The sequence below is a fragment of the Buteo buteo genome, chromosome 8, assembly GCF_964188355.1.
Source record: "Buteo buteo chromosome 8, bButBut1.hap1.1, whole genome shotgun sequence".
Classification (NCBI taxonomy): domain Eukaryota; kingdom Metazoa; phylum Chordata; class Aves; order Accipitriformes; family Accipitridae; genus Buteo; species Buteo buteo.
In genome coordinates, this window is record NC_134178.1 from 35,256,421 (window position 1) to 35,277,084 (window position 20,664).

General features: G+C 42.6%; 1 protein-coding gene across 8 annotated transcripts in view; it reads right to left on the minus strand.

Moving 5' to 3' along the window:
* The window catches only part of PHLDB2 (pleckstrin homology like domain family B member 2), a 112,673-nt gene that overhangs the window by 41,017 nt on the left and 50,992 nt on the right, over positions 1–20,664 (minus strand). For all 8 annotated transcript variants that reach the window (XM_075034095.1, XM_075034101.1, XM_075034097.1 and 5 more), the window contains exons 3-6: positions 16,129–17,477; positions 5,683–6,066; positions 3,235–3,378; positions 2,216–2,353 (exon numbers count right to left, since the gene is read on the minus strand). In XM_075034095.1, the coding sequence (XP_074890196.1) occupies positions 2,216–2,353; positions 3,235–3,378; positions 5,683–6,066; positions 16,129–17,477 (2,015 nt within the window). The remainder of the gene's footprint in view (positions 1–2,215; positions 2,354–3,234; positions 3,379–5,682; positions 6,067–16,128; positions 17,478–20,664) is intronic.

The window sequence follows — 20,664 nt, forward strand, 5'->3', positions numbered from 1 at the left end:
CCCGAGCACCCCTTTTCTGGGGGGTTGACCCTGTACTACTACAGAGCCACGATGTTGCCTATCATGTATCAGATCTGCAGGGCTGCAACCTTAAATGTACAGACCCACAAATCACGCTTTAAAAAAATGCTTGTTCTTTCAACTCAGCCAGAACTTTTATTTGTTGACATGATATGTGCCATCTGTTTTGCTGGATGACACTACTTTCTCCAGAACACTTCAGCTGTCGCTTTATATTTTGCCCATTTGCAGAAGCTTGTCTCCCATTTCTCTTTTAAACTTTCGCTTCTATGCAATGCTGTCAGACATCTTCCAGAACAAAACCTTTGGGCTCTCTTAGAGTTTATTTCTACAAAGATAATTTCAGTATTAACTGAGCCATGGCTTTAAGTCTAGAGCATGCACTCACAGCTGGGGTTTTTGTTTGTTTAAAAAAAAAAAAAAGGAACACAAAAGAAAAGACAACTAAAAAAACATAACTGATCTGACTAGTGACGTGCTTCAAACTGAAAAAAATGTTTTGAGTGAACTTGCCTTTTAAATTACAAAAGTGCTTTTTCTAGGCTGCTTTCCATGTTTCAGTTCAACTGAAAATTTAAACTAGACCTGGCATTTTAATTTTCTGACTGCTACACACTAATGTTCCATCATATGATTGCAAGGAAATTTAAACAACCTACAGGTTTTAGAATAATTTCCATTAGTTTTATTGAACTTTGAGGCAACTAGAGAACAAATACAAAAGGCAAAAGATCTCTTGAATTTCTGGATGTGTTATTTGTTACCACCTACCACCCAAAACTTCTATCCTTTTGGAGGGTATCTGCTTGCACCACCCTATCTGCTGTTACCAACTTTAAACTCATCTTTATACCAAAATGCAGGTACGAAACACGTTCCACGGACAACTTAAAACGTGACCACAGGCAACATTGAAAGCTGAAGGATTGCTGAGGGGTACACAAGAACAAGGAAAAGTGCAGGCAGGAAAGTCCACAGAAGTTCAAGCTTAAACTGGACGTGCGCAGTCACTCCGCAGGGCAGAGAGGTGGGAGCACCATTCTCCTTCTCAGACACAGGCTTGGTGAGTACAGCCACAAACCAGCATTCAGGCTCATGACAGGGTAGGCAGAAACCAAAGACAAAAAGCTCAGAATAAAACAATGCAAGCTGCAAGGCGTGAATTAAACGGGAACTGTGAAAGAGCTAGAAGTGTGCAGCTTGTCTAAGCAAAAGCAAATAATGCAGAAGACGTCCAGATATTTCTGGAAAGCTTAAAAAAAGAGGGGGTGAGACTAGCTAGAGTATTTCCACAAGTGACAGGTTTAAATTATGAGGTAGAGGATGAAATTTAAAAAGGAAACATTACTGGCTGAAAGCCCTGGAAAAACCTCCTGACCTTGAGATATTATTGGCCGTGGCACATCCCCCGTGGAGAAGGGAACTGCCCCCGTGGAGAGGCCAGCAGAGCCTGCCGCAGGGAACCAGCACTCCCTGGTTTGAGGGGGACAGCTTCATCTTGCAGGCCCTTTCCATTTCTGTACTGAAAATCCTATTGCAGTGCTATCCTATTTTGCAAATATATGCATATATACATTTGCTGTGTATTTGAGAGCAATTAAGTCTCTGACTGTATAGGAGAACTAATTAATTCCTCGGACTTAATCACAGACAGAATGTTCCACAGTACTAAAACTGTCAGTCAGTCAGCAAACAAAACAAACCAAAATAATTGCTTTAAAATTATGTACTTGACAGATGTCTTATATATCATTCTGTATAATAGATAGAGCCATCTTCTGAAACCACAGCCTTCTTTCATTCTGTTCCTTTGCTGAGAAAGGATTTATTTTTTTTTTAATTCAAAATATATAACCTACAATGGAAGGTAGTGGAACAGTTCAATTAGTACTGTTCTTTCAAACAACAGGTAACTCAAGTCCAAGGATTTTTTATTAATCAAAAATATCTTCACAGTAGGTCAGGTCTTTTTACTTAAGTGTACTGTATTTTGCTTGTCAAGTATACCTTGGGAAACAAGATCGCTACAGGGAGATGATGGTGAGACAACTATTTTTTTCTTCCGTATTTATCAAGTAAATTTACTGCTAGACAGTACTTCATAAAAAACTCTCCATCAACATGTTAATCATATAAATGTATTCTGAACATCAAGGGGAACAGAGCATACAGCTAGCTAAGATAACTCAATTACCTTTGTCTTTTCACCAATAACATTTCTTTCCAGCTCAGCTATTTTTCTGTTCAGATGATCCAATATTTCCTTCTCTTTCAGCAGCTCTGTTGTTTCAGATTTCTGTTCCCCATCCAAAAGGGCACATTCCATATCCAACTAGGAACACAAAACATTTTTCAGAAGCAGTCCAGATTAAGAAGAAATCTTGATACACATTATTTTCTGGGGGGAAGGGAGTGAGTTGGTGATTATTCACAAGAAAGAAACATTTTAAAAATAGGAAGAAGAAAAAAAAAAAGTAAGTTTTACTGCCACAAAAGTAAGTTAAAAAGAGATCAGAAATCTGAGAAAAAGTAAAACTGCAACATAAAATACTGCAAAATAAAGTCCAAACCAACTTTAGTTTGAAGATTCTTTTTTTCCAAAACTTTTTCTTTTCTATCTCTTCTCTGTTCTTCCTCCTGTTATGATACTGTACCGACTCTCTGTGCCCAGGCTCCGTAGGAAACCCTCCTGGAACAGCTGTTTCTTTCCTGTCACTGATAATTGGAGCAAGCACAACCCAAATGCCTGGCCAGCTTAGTCTGCAACTGTGAGATTCCAGAAGGCAAGTGGGTGCCAACATACCCTTGCCACCGTAAAGCCAAGCAGGTTTGAAAGGAAGTTGTCTCACTTCCTTTCTCTTTAAACGGTCACAGGAGATACCACCATAAAACTCCAAAGTTACACAAGGTATTTAGATCAATTGAGTGACCATTAAACAAGCAAGATTGTTCTAATTCCACTGAGTAGTATAATGGTTACAGCTGGGAAAGGCTAATCCGAGCATCACATCCATCTCCCAGCTGGGGAAAAATAACCTTCATAGTAGGACACTGCCAGGGCCGTGATTCTGTGCCTAATGCTGGTGAAAAAGCACAGACTATGAAGGCTACATACATCCATGAGTTCCCTATGTACTTGCTGAACCCATCAGACTTATGCTATGTAGACATACCTAACAAGCAAGACATTTAAAACCAAAACATATTTCATACCTCTCTCGAGGATTCATCCATCTGGTCATTTAAATCTTTGATCTTCTGCTCAAGTTCTTCCAAGTTATTCAGTATTACTATGCGCTCCTCCTCCAGTCGACCAAGCTCCTGCCCTCTTTGCTCATCACTTGTGCATTCTGGAATCTGCAGTTGCACGTTACAAGAGGTTCATTAGAAAAAGAGTTAAACACTGCCTTTCTTTCCCCTTTCATATTGTGTTTGTTTTAGACAAGTACGGTACTGCTTGTTCTGAACCCATTATCTATTTCATATCTACTATATTGCTATTTCTATATTTAGAAGGTGCACAAGAGAAACAAACATGATACTTTACTTCCAGGCATTGGAAGTAAATACTATACTTAACAGTAAATACTATTCATTCTACAGGAATTATTAAAACCTAACTTTTGAGAATACTTTACATGCTGGACTATTTAGGTTGTAAAAATCCAATTTTTCCCTTATAAAAATAACACAGATAGATGAAGACGCTTTTTATGTAACTTTCAGCTGTTCATATGATAAAAGCCAGGAGGTAGGATAGGACATTTTCGTAACTAGCCATTAAGATGGGCAGCTTCTGTAAAATAAGGACAAAAGTTGGTTCTGTCTTCCCAGTTAGCACTGAGGAAGCAGTACCCCTAACGTTGCTCTTTTCATTGCCATTTACTTACTAGATAACTGTGCCAAGAAGTAAACAACATTATTAAGAAAATACCTGTGATCATATACCAGCAAAGGCTAGATCAAAGAGTATTGAGTTTCAAATGTGTTCTTCGTGTTCATCTGACCCCAGGGGCTTGCGATCCAATTACTCTGGTAAGGCTGCTCGCTCATTGTCCCCAATCGGAATTAGAAGCGGGTTGTGTGCAGGGCTTCGTGTTAACCGCTGGACCACACAGCCTTGCTCAAAAGAGGCTCAGCTCAGCTACTGAATGGCTATTCTGAGAGCTGGCATTTTATCCTGAACAAATCTGATCTCGATATTTTAAAACAATGAGCTGTGTTTCATTAACACAGTTACTTGTTATTGCTTTTCTCAGGGCTTAGCAGAACACCCTTTACAATGAATGAATGAATGGTATTCCTTGATTAGCATTAGTAATCCTAGCAGGAAAGCCTCTTTTTGTCCGGTATCCTGTTCGGATAATGCTGACATAACATCTTCGATTTCAACTTCCTAATAAGGATTTAAAATAGCATCGCTGACTTGCACGAAGAAAGCTACAAATGGGAAAGAAATGCAAGACCACAGTAACTTGTAAGTGGAATGTCTTACTACCTTTTCAACATGGAAAGACCAAGTAAAGCCATAATAGCACGTTTCTGTTCAGCATAATTTCACAGCGAAAGACTCAGCGGATGGATTTCCAGAGAGATCCCTTTTATAAGATAAAATGTTTTTCTATCACACCTCTCTCTTCTTCTACACATACACACTTCTGTTGACTACAAATTCGTAAGAAAGTTAAGCAGAGGTTAAATACAATTCACATTAGGCATACAGTCATGCTGAAGCTCATACAATGTGTAAATAACAGTAAAAAGGAGAGACACAAAGTATTCGAAGGTGTGAGTTTGTTAAACGGAAACCTGCTTTTGTGGCTTTGCTTGGTCTTATTATGCCCCCGATTCTAACTCTTTAATATAGTTATTTAACACACTGCCTGTCACCAGGATTTGCTGCACGGCTGGTCTGGCACACCAGAGCCCAGGCACTGACCCAAGACGACGAAAGGCCCCTGCCCCAGCCCAAAGGAGGCTGCTGCTGCCCTAGCCGAAGGAAATTGTTACTCGAAGCTCATTTTTCAAAGGACGATTTCCCTTCAGTAACAAAACAGCAGTGCCAGGTACGCAGGAAAGGAGCTGCAGCTTATTAAAGAGAGGAGCTGGGTTAGGAGGCGGGAGGCTGGCTGCCGCCGCCTGCTCCACGAGAGGCAGCAGCTGATTTGACAAGTGGCTCGGGTCCAGCCCCGGGAAAGGAGACAGGACAGTAAATTCGGCTCAGGCAACTCCTCTTCACCTCCCAGGCGACTGTTCTCGTTTGCTCATGAGAAAACACCCTCCTCTTACAGAAGACGGGAGCCTCAGGCTGGGAGAAGATGGCAGAGCTTCCCTTCCCTCCTACACCCCAGCACCGTGCTAAGCAGGGTTCCTGAAACCTTCCTTATTTGAGTAGCTATAATTGTTCAAGCAAATCCTTCTCCCTAGGAAAAATCTTAAAACGCTTCCCGAACTGCACCTACCTCTGAAAAAAACAAACCTTCCAGTGCCACTAGCTTCCATAGAAAATGAAATAATCATTTGCTGGCTTCTAAGTGGTATGAGATCAATTCTCACACCTAAGCCATCCTAACTGTGGCCCCTGCCAGGACAGCTGACTCCTAGAGGAGGATTTCGGGCAGTCGAACCTGGGTGGTACTCTTTCCTCTTACAGAGCATTACCTTTGGTGTGATGCTTAGGTAGGATGATTCGGTGGCATCCTTCAGGAAGGTGGGAGCAGCGAAATGTGGAGGCTTTGCGCTTTCATTGAAGTGCTCGTCGGCTCTCAACCCCCTAGAGGAGAGGAAAGCAGCAGTGCTGCGACTGTGGCTGCTCAGCTCCGAGAAATCCGAATCGCTCGCAGATGATTTCAAGTGGCCTCTGAACCTCGTTTCCAGATTCATCTGGGAGTCTTCGAACACCGAATCCTCATCGGAGAGCTGAAGTTTTTCGAGTTCTTTGTTAATTTTTTGAACATCAGCAACTGTTGTAGCTGCAGCGGGGTCGCTGTCAGATTTGGAGTATTCTGCACACAGATTGAGGATTGTCTCCAGCCGCTGTCGTTCCTAGTTTTAAAAAAAGATAATAGAACTAAGCGTCACATGTGAACTAAAGTAAAGATGAAGTTAAAAAGTTTGCTGGGTTTTTGAGGGTTTTTTGTTTTGGTTTTTTTTAGAGTGAAGGATTAAAGTCCTCCAGTTCCATGTGCGTCTCTAGCACTTTGAAATAATAAAGAGATACACGTAAATAAATTACAGCGCAAGATGAAGAATCAAAGTTAACATGGAAGAAGAACTTAAAAAATTAAAAGCACATTTCACAGAAATGAATACCTACTTAAATAAGATGTCCTGTTTATCTTTCCAATGTAGAAAATGTTAATATTAATATTGTTTATTCAGGTTGTTGTAACCATACCCCATTTGTATACACACATGTCCAGTGAACTCACTGTATAAATCACCAGTTGTTCCACTTTCCACTTACGCTACACTCCTACCAAGCTGCAAAATATCGCACAGATTTTCCATGAACTCACTCATTGCTGACTTTTTTGGATTTTCTATTTTGTTAACTTTTATTCCCTTTTTTGGGAGAGAATTAGTCCACATTTTGAAACAAACAGTTTTAGGAGCATTAACAGAAAAATGAGGCATCGCATCTAAAATACAACAGATGTTAAATGTCCAGAAGTGAGGGGAATCTTTATTTACCAGTTCACTCAAGTTTCCTATGGATTCATACTGATATTTCAAACTCAATAATCTGAAAAACTGTGCCAGTTTGACCTGATGTGCTTCAAGTTGCTATAAACATTTAATTCCCGAAGCATTTCTAGATCTTTCTGATACTTTATAAAAAGTATCAGAAAGCTACATTTGTTTTATTTTACTGTATGCATAGCTTCCTGTAACTTCCATTTCAGATGACATTTTTTTCACCTCTTCATTTTTAAGAGGTAATGTTTTTATGTAAGTTTGTGTTTCTTTTGCTAAAGAAGAAAAATAATGTAAATAAAAAATTGCTTACCATAAGCCTATTGAAAATTCTGCTGGAAAAAAAAGACCACTGTGAGAGTTTCATGCTTGGCATTAATACCTGCACTAATGATCTCATTTCTGATTTCTAGGAAATCCTTCTTATTTTTAATAGTATTTAAAAAGAAAGCCAAAAAACCAAAATCATCAGCCTCCTTCCCCAGGAACCACTCCAGACATATTCGCCTTCCAAGCTCTATCTGGCATTACATTTGCAAAGCAGCTATTTCTGACAGTCCTAACACTCCCTGTGCCCGACAGCAAGTGATAACAAGGATCAGGCAAAGCAGTTCGGGCAATGCATTGCCTGCCCTTTCCCTGCAGCAAGCCACTGGAGTTTTATGAAAATTTAACACTGGTTTACAAGCACACAGCTCTTTGTGCAGCTACCAGGAGATTACCCGGTGGTACGCACTACACGTTTACATCACCCCACATCACCCGCAGTTAAGAGCTGCATTTCTGAGCTGGAGAACCCATCTGAACCCATCCGTTTCCAAGCACTACCCAACCGAGAGCGCGCCACGAGACAGAAATTTTGCCTTCACGTAGCTTATTCCCAGGTTCGCACTGCAGCTTTCCTCTGAAGCCTCCTGTAACAGCACTGGCAGAGACGAGCTGTTGAAATAATGAAGCCTGGGGCAGCTGTGGGGCAGCAACTGAAAGCTTCTATTTTCCACGAAATGGGTCCAGCAGATTGTGCAGACATCCTTCAACCCCAAATGATCGACATAATTATAACTCCCCAAAGCCTCGTTCCCTCCAGGCAACCACTGCCAGACCCTAAGCCTCTTCCCTTACCCCTCCAATGCCGCTATCCTCCCTCTTACTAAGTCTTTTGGCCACGCAACCCAATTCCTAAAGCACTGTGCAAGTGCTGGCTGGGATTGCCGGTAATTATGCAGCTCTCCCCGGTGTGACGGCACAGGGCCTGGCCTTTCATACAGTCGTCGTAATGGTTATAGATGGGAAACACGACATCAGGACACGAAGTCCCATCTTTCCCTGCAACAACAGGGTATATCGGGTTACCCCGTGCCAAGCTCCATCCCTTCAATAATAATAGGAAATGGCAAATTTCAAAGCGCAGCTGCTGTTCATCCTAGCCTAACTGCTCAGGGAAGGGGCTCTCACTGCAAACCTGCCCTTTGCCGAGCAGTCAGGAAAAAAACAAGGATTCTTTTTCCCCCCCCAAGTCTCAGATGCTCAGGAAAGCTTAAAAATTGCAGGAAAACCTCTGCCAGTCTTCAAAAAATTCCTGATGAACTTTCAGACACATTACAGAAATACCGATACCTCTCACTTCTATTTTGACATGTGCTGAGAGGCTTACGGACAGGAAGCTCTGTGGTTATTTTATACACTCTATTCTCATCATTTCATCTTGGCCAACTCATTCCAGCTCCAGCACACCTGCATTTAACTGTTTCCAGCACAAATTTCTGAGTCAGGCAGCAAGCTAGGAAAGCACCCCTGCGATAAAAAAGTGCAAAAGCAGTAGCACATGGAAAATCCAGTCAATAATTTTGCAAGAAATACCACACAAGTCATTTCTGACACTGAACACAGCAGAGGAAAAAAAAGGTATGCCAAAAGAAGGAAATTGGTTTAAAATTGGCTCTGGCAGAAGGGAGGGGTGTTGAATCAAGCCTTGTAAGCCTTTCAGTGTATTTCCCCATAAAATGTCCTTTCTAACAGACTAAAACATCTCCATATATTTTCTGTGGATCTCTTACCTGCTATGAGAAGGGGTACACAGGTCTTGTGCACTTTCTGCCTGAGCAGTTTCACCACTCCTGGCTTTGACAAAGCTGCACATCACCTATGGATGGCTGCAAATTTAGGTGCTGAAGGAGAAGGGTGGAAAAACTGGAGAACCACCTTCCTCTGTTATTGATTAACAATGACATTAAGAGGCAGGCCTGGCACACTGTAAACAAAAATATTCCAAAATAGCAGAGATAAATACCTCCCACTTTTTTAACAGCAGCCATGTCAGTGATTCCTGGATTTGTTCATCTGCTGCTTGTCACGTATATGAATCTTACAAATGCGTAGAGGTGATGCTATATCTAGATATCAAGGCAAGACTTGGTTAATAAGCTGTTGCAAGCAGGAAGCTTTTTAGATAAGTGCCATTAGCAACTGGATAACCCCAGATTTCATTAAAAATACATATGCAGTCTATCCTTTGTGACCAACGCTAATGAGAATTATGGCTAGTCCGTGCAGCCAGGGCTCCCTTTGCCTGAAAAAGAAGCTGTTGCTCTTTTCAGCTACCAAAGAACAGCACTTTTTCACTGTTGCTTTTTAAAACCTCACAGGCAGGCAAACAACCACCTTCACAGCAAAAGCTTGGAGCAGCAGCTAGTCGAAAAGGATGGGGGGTAAAAAGGCAGACATACCAGGCAAGAGAGCAGCAGAAACTCCCCAAACTTTCTTTCTTACAAATACAGTCAGCACCCCACGGACAAGAGGCAGGAGAAAGGCTTCTCTTTCCTCTGCATTTCTAAGGAGGTGGTGATTTCACGTCTGTCATATACCGAGAAACTTATTTCAAAGTTAGACTTTAACTGGGTCTGAGAACAGCCCGCCAACTGTTCTTCCCCTTCCCTCCACTTTGCACCAGTTTCTCACTCCAGCCTCATTTATTTCCTCATTTTCAGTCCCTGTTTTGCTATAGTTCAATCTTCTGGCTCTGAGGTTACCACTAACAGCACAGAATTCAGAAAAAGTGCCCGTATTTCACGTCTGTCTCTTGCAGGCAGCCTTCCACAGCAGAGGCACCTGCAGGGAGGAGTGCTGCAGAGACCACCTCAGCTCAGCGCAGAGGGCCGGCTGCAGGGACCAGGCTGGCACACCTCGTCCTTATCTTCCCAGTACAGGCACAGAACCACCAGCCTGGTAAAAGCAGAAGAGATCAGTGGCATGGAGTAGAGCCAGCCTCCAGAGAGGAACTGAGCAGACGACTTTCTGCAGAATTAGCTCCTCTATCTGCAGGCACGTATTCGGCTCCTGAGGAAATGCCATCAGCTTCCAAAATAACAGCGTTGTTCAGACCAGTGCCCTTTTGCCCCTACAGTACCTATGCAGAGGCTCCTCTTCAAATCATGCTGAGGGCAGGAGCCTGAAGACTAGAGCTCCAGTGCAGTACTTAAGTTCTGTAAATGAGAACAGTTCTCCTGAAATTGATTTCTTCCTGGCACATAATGTTCATTTGCATAAAACATATAGCTGCAAAAATTAAGTATATGTAATCCACACTTTGGATTATTAAAGATCTCACAGAAATGTTTTGAAACACAATTAAAACTGAATGTTCCTGAAAATTTACTGAGTTGTCAGTATTAGCTATATTTGGGGGGGGGGGGGTGGGGGGGTGTTATCCTGTTATAGGGCACTTGTTCCTTTACCAAACTAAATTGATGTTAAGTAGCTATTCTGTAACACTACAGAGACTGTCAAATGCTAGTGGTGGGAAAAATTACCTTGATCTAGCCTTTGTCTACTTGGCTGGGGTTTCTGTAAGAGGTAAGTCACTTACACTTTTACATACAGCTTGGGTACTTTATGTTTAAAGGGTCTATGAAAAGACAGAGTGCCAATATAAATTTATAAAACATGCATATGAAGTTTTTCCAAGCTGTATGGGAGATTTACATCAGCTCTATTAACCATAATTTTAAAGCAGTATCACCTTGAAAATTCCAAAATATTTTCATTTCATTTTCCTCTCGCATGAACACATCTTACTAAATTGTAATGCATCAGTGCAAACCAGGCACAGAGATATTCTGTATTATTTCCTACCTGCTGAATAAACTTAATGAAAACCAATACTTCTCTGACTGTGAAAAAGTGGACTATGGAATAAGCTCCTTGAAATTTATTATTGATCGTTCAGGCATCGGTCATATAAGCTGAAATCTCTCCCAGAACAATTCCTGCATCTAGTAAAACTTCATTAACAAGCATCGTACAACATCCATACAGACAGCTGGACTATGCAAGGTACCACGCAGATACTGCACATGTAATTTTTAAGTACCTACCACCATCTAGAGGAAATGCATTGTACTGCCTAAAATCTAGCTGTAGAAAAAAATCAAGTTCAGTGCTATTCAAATGAGCAGGTATCAAGAAGGGGCAGGCAACTCAGGAGGACTACGAGGATGTTGTAAGGTTATGCAAGAAAACAATTAGAAGGGCCAAAGCTCAACTAGAGCTTAATCTGGCTACTGCCATAAAAGACAATAAAAAATATTTCTATAAATACATTAGCAACAAAAGGAAGGCTAAGGAGAATCTCCACCCTTTATTGGATGGAGGGGAAACACAGTGACAAAGGATGAGGAAAAAGCTGAGGTACTGAATGCCTTCTTTGCCTCAGTCTTTAATAGTAAGACCAGTTGTTCTCATGGTACCCAGCGCCCTGAGCTGGAAAACAGAGACAGGGAGCAGAATGAAGCCCCCACAATCCAAGGGGAAATGATTAGTGACCTCCTACACCACTTAGACACACACAAGTCTATGGGGACACCAAGTTGGGCAGGAGTGTGGATCTGCTCGAAGGTAGGGAGGCTCTACAGAGAGAACTGGACAGGCTGGATCGATGGGCTGAGGCCAATTGTATGAGGTTCAACAGGGCCAAGTGCCGGGTCCTGCACTTGGGTCACAACAACCCCATGTAACGCTACAGGCTTGGGGAAGAGCGGCTGGAAAGCTGCCTGGCAAAGAAAGATCTGGGGCTCCTGGTCAACAGCCGGCTGGATATGAGCCAGCGGTGTGCCCAGGTGGCCAAGAAGGCCAACGGCATCCTGGCCTGTATCAGAAATAGTGTGGCCAGCAGGAGCAGGGAAGTGATTGTCGCTGGTTTTGGCACTGGTGAGGCCGCCCCTCGAGTCCTGTGTTCAGTTTTGGGCCCCTCACTACAGGAAAGACATGGAGGTGCTGGAGCGTGTCCAGAGAAGGGCAACCAAGTTGGTGAGGGGCCTGGAGCACAAGTCTTATGAGGAGCGGCTGAGGGAGCTGGGGCTGTTTAGTCTGGAGAAAAGGAGGCTGAGGGGAGACCTTATGGCTCTCTACAACTACCTGAAGGGGGGTTGTAGTGAGGTGGGTGCTGGTCTCTTCTGTCAGGTGGCTAGAGACTGGACAAAAAGAAATGACCCCAAGTTGTGGCAGGGGAGGTTTAGATTGGATATTAGGAAAAATTTTTTCACCGAAAGGGTTGTCCAGCATTGGAACAGGCTGCCCAGGGAAGCAGTGGAGTCACCATCCCTCGAGGTCTTTAAAAGATGTGTAGACGTGGTGCTCAGTGACATAGTTTAGTGGTGGACTTGGGAGTGGTAGGTTAACGGTTGGACTTGATGATCTTAAAGGTCTTTTCCAGCCTAAATGATTCTGTGATCTAGAAAAACAGATGGCTTAATATCTACCCGACTATGTCGTCTGTGCTGTTCCACCCCCAACCTCCCCCTGGACTGAAGAGAAAGATTGCGTTTCAGTTCCAGCAACTGCCAAAGTTGGGCTTTTATCTCAGAGTGAGATTTCCTCTTTAAAAAAAATAAATAAAATTCAATAGCCAACTGAATCTCACTGAATATCCTTGGCTCACCGTGACAAATTTTTTCCTTGTTTATAAGGCTCCTGGGCTAGCTTCAGCTAACCCTGACTTCTACTTGTGTAAAGCTTGTATAAACATCCCTATGCCAAGATACCAGTGTCTGGTCAGCTGGGCTGGAGAGGAAGCAGAAGCAGATTGTGACCCACCAGCCTGCAACCTCGTGCCATCCCACCTGCTCCCAGAGCCCACCAGTCCCCAGTGCCAGCAACGGGAACTCCGGTTCCTCCCGCTCCTCAAGTCACAGAGGAACAGGCTGGCAAAACAGAAGTGGCACCAGTCTTCAGCTAGTATGGGTGAACCCAGTCGTGAAAGGCAAATCAAGAGAGAGAGGGAGAAACATCAAATCCTACACAAGTACATACATGTCTTTTCTGTTTGGTGCATGGGAACAAATTAAAACTCAGACATATAAATCATTCAAAAAAAACCCCCAAAACCCTGCAATGCTTATTTTCACTATTTGTACCATTTTTTTTTAATTGTCTGTTTATTTCTTTGGGCAAGGACAGCAGATCATTTTGTTTCATACACAGGCTGTAGCAGCAGCTCAAAATGCAAATTTCCAGAGGAGCCTCTGTCACTTAAAAAGGAAACTAGGCACAAGTAAAACTCATAGAATAATTTATATGGAAAAGAAAAGAAAAAAAGTGAAGTAAATACAAGAGACCAAGGACAGATACTAAGTCAGATTACAATGTCTGCATAGATTTTACTAAAAAGAAGTCCAAAAGTTAATAGCAGCTATCAAATGCAATACCCCAAAACTGCTCTGTGCCACCAGGATAGATACAGGGGCAGTGCTGGTGCAAAGATGCTCTCCACTTCATATCTGGTCCATAGAACAGTCTAATCCTCTAAAAAGGAGGCTTATGTTTCTGATGAAGTTCTCTAAGTGCTCCTACATTTTTCTTCTGCCTACGTTGCTTCAAAAACACAGTATGAAAAGAGTCTGACACTTGTGCACAGAGGGACTATGTCTCCCTTTCTATTTACCTACCAGCTACTCAATCTGAGCTTTTACTTAGCACTGAAAACCCAAAGAACACAGTTTTGCTATACGTGAGTGCTTGTTTAGTTGGTTTTTTTATTCACACCTTCCCCCACCCCCCAAAAAAGACCTGAGCAGACCTGGATCTCTAACTTTTGTCCAACTCACGGTACACAAGGTCAGACAAAACTGCTCTTTGGAAGCTCAGGCTGCATATATAAATACCCTGTTTGGATAGATCCATGACTAGATCCACACAGAAGGACAAAAAGAAAACAAAACCAAAACAGGACAGGCCCTAACGTACAAAGAGCTGATGTGTGGATTTTTTTTTTTTTTCAACATATTCCTTCTTCTCAGAGATCTAAAACACTATTTATGGCATTTTTCAGAATCTCAAATCATTGGAAGGAGGCAGTCTCCTGATACTCAACATTTCCACCAGGTAGCTCTAACAAGGGGGAAAAAAAAAAATAGAGTGGGATCCTGAACAGAAGATGAACTCAAGCAAGAGGAAGTTCCTTCATGTTCAAATTAGGTGCAACACACAAAGCATCATCTTTTTTCAAAAACTTTAACATGCTCGGAAAAACAGTACACAAATTCTCTTTTTTATGAATCAGGACTTGAAGGAATTATTGTCTGGCAAGAAAAGAAATTGTGTGTGTGTGGAAATGTAGTCATTAGATCCAAATATAAAACCAGAACAATTTTTAGCATTACTGATTACTGAAACAACCCCATATCTTCCATCCCTCACCACAATAAAAAAAAAAAACCAAAACAAAAAACAAAACCCAAACCCAAAAAGCTGTTCTCTTTGAAATACAAACACACTCTACTACGTTTTCTTTTATGACTGATTATCTCAGGTTTTACAGCACGACTGTCTGGAAAACCCTCTGATAAGACGCAAACGCCACTTTGCACACACAAAACACCAGGACTAGGGAGAACGGAGGAGATTTCCAAAAGGAGTGGAGGAACAGCAGGCAGAGACAGCAAGAAGAGAGAGAAATAACCCGCCAGCATTTCCGCTGATGCTTCCCACTTTTGCGAGCACAAGCGTAAAAACTTTTCCTAAGCTGCCCAGCCACTTCCACTGGCAGCTAGCCCTCCTTGCCCCAAGGAGCCTGGCCCCTTCTCCCAGGAAGCCACAGCTCCAAGGGGAGCTGGCAGAGGTTTCGGGGGGCAAAGGGGGCAAGGCAGGGCAGGGGCATGCATGCCCTGCCACTGGACTCTACAGCCCTGCCTCTAAGCAGGCAAACCAACCGCCTGTATCCTACAGACTACAGCGCCATGCGGATTAGGGGTGAAAAGGCAGGCTCCTGCCCGCCTGACATGTTCCTCACCAATCTGCACAGGTGTCGGGCCATTGCTGGTGGTCCCTGACAGGCAGCCTACCGCTCCCACATCCCACCGCTCCCGCATCCCACCTCCCCATGGCTTCTCACCCTGGCCTGCCCGGGAAGGGAGCTCCCCTGCAGGCTCGCTGTCTGTACGCAAACTAGACAGGTTTAAGAGTATCCTATCCCCATTTTGCTCAAATCCATAAAGATTTGAATTAAAGCACACAACTGTGAAGTTAATGTCTCGAATCTAAGACTCAGTAATACAAACTGGCCTAAAACCTAACGACCTCGGTTTCTACATGGATGGTAACATCAGTACAGTATGAATGCATGTTAATAGGGTCAGAGACTTGTAGCTGCTGAGAAAACTTTTTTCAAAGAAATACTAAGTATCCTTTCAGAGACAGTTTCAATAAGAAACTGCTTCAACCATCTTTGTGTGTTCTGAAGACCTTTTTTTTCCTACCCAAAAGTTGTTTCAGTAATACATAAATTACATTTGACTACCAAGTTTAATCCCGAGCTGAAGCAGTGTGCACTGCTTTACATTGACTAGAGACAAAGAGAGAAACTCTGTCCCACTCTGCTACTCTCCATTTTGGAAGGGGGAGAAGCAAGGAGACCTATATTTTAATGAAAATACTCAGAACCACAACCAAGCAGAGAAAGCTCTGATGACGGATGTTGAACCCACACCAATGTATACCTGACTCCACAGCACACACAGCTGAACAGCTTATAGCAGTCTCAATTCTTTTACCCACTTACCCACAAAACGGTGCCATCATCTAAAACAAGAAGTGCTGGATCCCTGCAGTGCAATTTGTGGGTTTTATGTATGTAGACATTTTAACAGAGCCCGCAGGATGACTGAAGGCAATTTACATGGGTTCCAACATTTTTTTAGGATGGCTGAATGGTACTGTCCATCCGAGCTGTTACAGCAGCACGCTATTTAAGCATTACCTTCACAGACTGCAATAATACAAGGCACGTGAAACAGGTAACATTTGAATTTCAAAACATGGCAGCTTATGCTTTGCTGTACCCTCCTGATGGCTAGATCTGGGATGGACATACTGCAAATGCTAACCACCAAGAAAAACTAAAGGAAGAGAAAAAATTACCAGCCGTTCCATCTCCTGCTCCCTAAGCCGCTCTTCCCTCTGCCTCCTGTGATAGTCCATGAGGTCTTCTCTTCCTGAAATGGAGCTAATGCTGTTCTTCCGCTCTCGCATGGACGTTTGCAGCGAGTTTGGCGTCTGTCTGTAACTTTCCAGATCTGGGTCGTCAAGTTCCATGGAACTGGTGGAAAGGTTTCTTCGGACAGAGAAAGACCTGTCAAAATCCACTGGGGAGAAAGAACTACTAGGACTTGTTCCTGAGAGTCCAAGTCTATCGAAATCATCGGAAAAATATGGGGAAGAAGGTGCCAAAAGCATTTTTTTAGCAATTCGAGGGCTTGCAGGAACACTAAGAGTTGAACTGACGTAGGGATTATTCCCAGAGACAGAGTTGGCATGTGGTGAAACCCCTGAGCTGCAAGAAGAAAAATTCAGGTAATTATCAGCATCTAAAGCATTCTGAGGTAGATCTTTTTCTCCAAGTTTTTTCCTTTTAGTATTACTCAGAGAGCTTCTGGGAGGCAAACTTAATGGCACCAGCTGGCTTTCTGTTGATTTATAAAGTCTGGGTAGGGAACGACTATACATTCCCATATGACTTAGAGATCCACCAGAGTATTTCCTAGGCCGTGAACCCAGAGTGTCCATCACCACATCCTTGTGTTTAACTGGTTTTATGTGAAGGGCCAGGCTGTCTTCAATATTCATCCTCCTGCCCTGCTTTGGGCTAGAAGGCATGCTGGCCGCCCCCGAATTGCTAGCAGGTGAAAGCATCAGCTCGTTCCCCGAGCTTCCATTCCACATGGTCAGAAGAGAGCCCGAGATCTTCTTCGTCTCCAGCATTCCTGGGAAGTAGACGTTGTCATACGATTTGTTTTTCTGACTGTACTTTGAGTAGTGAAACTTATCCATGTGTCCAAGGGATTTTTCATTTTCTCTGCCGGTATGAATATCAAAGTCTGTCCTTCCTAAACTGTACCCGCTGAGGGATGGAGACGTGCCTGATACAGAACCCAAATGCTTTACAGAGATGCTTTTATCTGGAAGATATGGGCTTTCACAGGGGAACTGCTTGCCTCCTTGAATTTTGGTAATAGAGTGTGTATTTTTAACACTGGAGGAAGGATTAGGTTTAACTGGCATAGGTTGTGAAAGGGTTAAATACGAGCCAGCATAGTCCCCGTTTGTTTTAAATTTGAGACTTGATGAATATTTCTTCGGGTTGAGGTTTTCCATAATATCCTGGAGGCCATTTTCAAGGGAATTCGCCACAGAACCCTTTCCCAAACTAGCATTTTGTAATTCCATCTGGTTTTGTGTGTGGCTATACTCTGCCATAATCTTACTGGAATCTGTACGGAAGAGAAAACAAGAAAAAAAGTTTTTAGCAAGTAAGCAGCCTCTTGCATGTGCATGCCTGCTCATTAACTTGAAAAGAACACATTTTGTAATAATTACTGTGCTTGTAATAAATGTGGGTAGAGAGATATCGCCAAATTCATCCTACAAATCAGCAACACAGTTGGAAAGAGGCTAGACCCTTTCTTTGGTGTCCTATCCATTGCACGATTCTATGGCTCAGCCTTCATAATCCTGAGCCTCCTAAGATGTCCATGAAGTAAGGAAGCATTAGTGTCCTGATGTTTCACAGCTGAGGAACTGAGGTGCAGGGAGAAGATGCAAAGCAGACAGCAAGGAACTGAATGCAGGTCTCCCAGGGCTCAGGATACAGAACATAGGATACTGCTCTGGACCACCTCTTCTTTTAACCTGTGCAGCTAGTGCATCCAAGCCCCAATGTACTAATGAGCTCAATTCAAATTTGTCACCTTTCTGCTTACTCTGTGAATTGTCGTGCAAAGCTTCATGGAAAAGTACAAAATGGAGGCCCTTTTTTCAAGGTGTTTCAGCTCAGTGCTCTTAAAATACAAAGCTGTAACTATATCTGCAAAGGGCACTTCAGTTAAAAGATAGTCTTAAGAAGTAAAATACTAAGCTCCATGACTTCATTCAAAACAACAACAAAAACACATGACCATTAAAGACACTGACAGGGGTTTAAGGTTCCAGGTCCCAACGCTTGTTCAGAATTATCATTTATATTCTGGAAGAGGACACCAACCGAAAAAGCCTTTGCTGTGGTGGACGTTACTATTCAACAACGTGTCAAGCTCCAGCCTACAGTTCTGAGCCCCAGTTTGCTGAAAGCAATGAAAGAAATTCAGCTCCTGACAGTGTCAGTCACTGCCAGAGATAAACAGGACCCCCAGCAGGCTACACTCAGACCTCAGCTGATGTAGAAATGGCACCATTAACATTTACAGCAGCTCCTTGGATGTGCTAGGCTGTGCTTCAAGTTAATAAAGCACTCTTCAGTGTCAGTTCCTGCAGTGCCAGTGAGTATTGCTTCTGAAAGTAAGGGTCACTTCTGGGATTTACTCTTGACTCAGTCACATTTCACCTGTGACTTCAGCCACCTCATGAGAAACCTAATTTCAGCTTGTCACTCGGCAGGAAAACCTAACATCCAAATGTGTTAAGTGCCTTTAAAATCCTCAGCGGCAATACTTTAATCCTCTGCCAAGTACCACTTCAGACAATTATATGAACTTAGATACAAAACTTGGATTCCCACCCCCACCAAAGCTGATACGATCTGGTTTCATTGAGGACCGCTAAGTTCAGCTATCTAGTCAAAGGTGGCAATGCATTCTTTGAGCAGGTCCTCATTTCTGGGACCTTCCTTGCTAACAAGGCAAAAAAACCTGGAATTCATTACTGTCCAGGGCATCATTCAATAGACCTCTGTTGCACAGGCTTCCTCCACGCAAACTGTGATAAGTCTAAGTGCGTAACAAGACATTCTCCTCAATTCTTAAGGAACAAACCCATAAGTTTAAGAACAAAGGTAACCATCATTAATAATGTAATTGAATAGGCAGAAGATAAATAGGAGGCAGCATTGGGGGGAGGGAGGGACAAAAAAAAAAAAAAAAACAACAAAAAAAACACCCACCAAAACCCAAACCCAAACACCATCTTGAGCATAGTGGACCTGGCTAAGCATGTGTTAAATACAAGCTCTGGTAGTGGCCAAAAACATTAACTTGCAGCTTCAAAACCAAGCCTCAGGTTTACTATTACACTGAGTTTAATATTTTTATTCTGACTGATTTTTTTTCCTGTAGTTTTAACATGTTTGTTATAATGATACAACTAAGTTGCCTTTGAACCAGTAAGTTCACAGAACTCTGTCAGACCATCATCACTGAGCAGTGAAACTGCAGTTTCTTATAATTTGACATTTTTCTTGACATTTTTTAGCTATTTTTCACAATTTTTGATCAACAGCAATGATGAAGTCCAAATGAACAAAAGCAGGAACGTGACACACGTTCAACAGAACTCTTGTCGGGACAAGACAAAATCATCTGGAAAAGATCAAGCATTCATCATATTAGTGGTGTTATAAGGAAGAAGAACAAGATGTAAAAGTTATTTAAGAGCACAGATATAAAGCACAATATGTACGCCTTGTATATGTAACTTTCCATTGTGGAACGGAACCTTATTTCCATCCCCGTCTCTCTTTCTCCTTCCCTCTTCCAAACCTCTCTTAAAATTGAAAGCTCATCTCATATCAAAATTGCACCATCCAAATCATAACTTGAATACAGCTGAATTTCAAATGTTTTTGCATAAATTCCACTGGCTCCTATATAAATAGCTCAGCAGACACATTAATGGGACATTAATAATTGTTTATTACTCCCTTGTAACACCAGTAGGGCACATTTAATCCTACAAAGACTGGATGCTTTTGCCAAAAAACAAGTTAGCTCACGGAAACTTTCAGGCCTGTTCACCACAGCAATGAAGGGTTCATTGTACTTGAAATCCAAGCAAGTACAGTAAGAGTAAGAAAAGGTCACGATAGCTTCATGTAGCCACTTGGATTCAACTTTTCTCTACCACACCTTATGCCAGTTCTGCGTTTTTGGTTCCAGCACCACACTGCCCGCAATCATATGGTTAAATCCCAACTGGATGGCAGCACGTGTTTAGCTGAACCATAGCTGCTTCCCACAAACCAGATCGTGTTTGTTTTGTTTATTTTTAGGGCAATGTTTGGGATGAGACTTTACAAACATGCCAGGATGCGTTACACATCCTGGCTGACGCTGCCTTCACATGCAGCTATAGGGACAGAGGCTGGGAGCTCCGGCACATGGCGTGCCCTAAACCCATCCTGCATCCAGGTCAGCCCCAGCTTTCGCTTAGTAACCTTCAGCGCACAGCGCAAGGCTCCTCTGTTTAGCAAAGTATTTGCTGCCTGGAGCTATACAGAAGGAAATTCTTCCACTTTTTTTATTTTCTTTCTTTTCCCCTCATTCCTTTTCTTCCATTCCGGAGTTGTTTAGCTGGGGGTCACCGATATCTATTCCGGCCAGGCATTAAACTGATGGGGGAGGGTTGGCTGTCTGTAGCATATCCAGCTGTGGCCTTATTTTGGCTGGTAAATGGAGTTAGACACGGAAT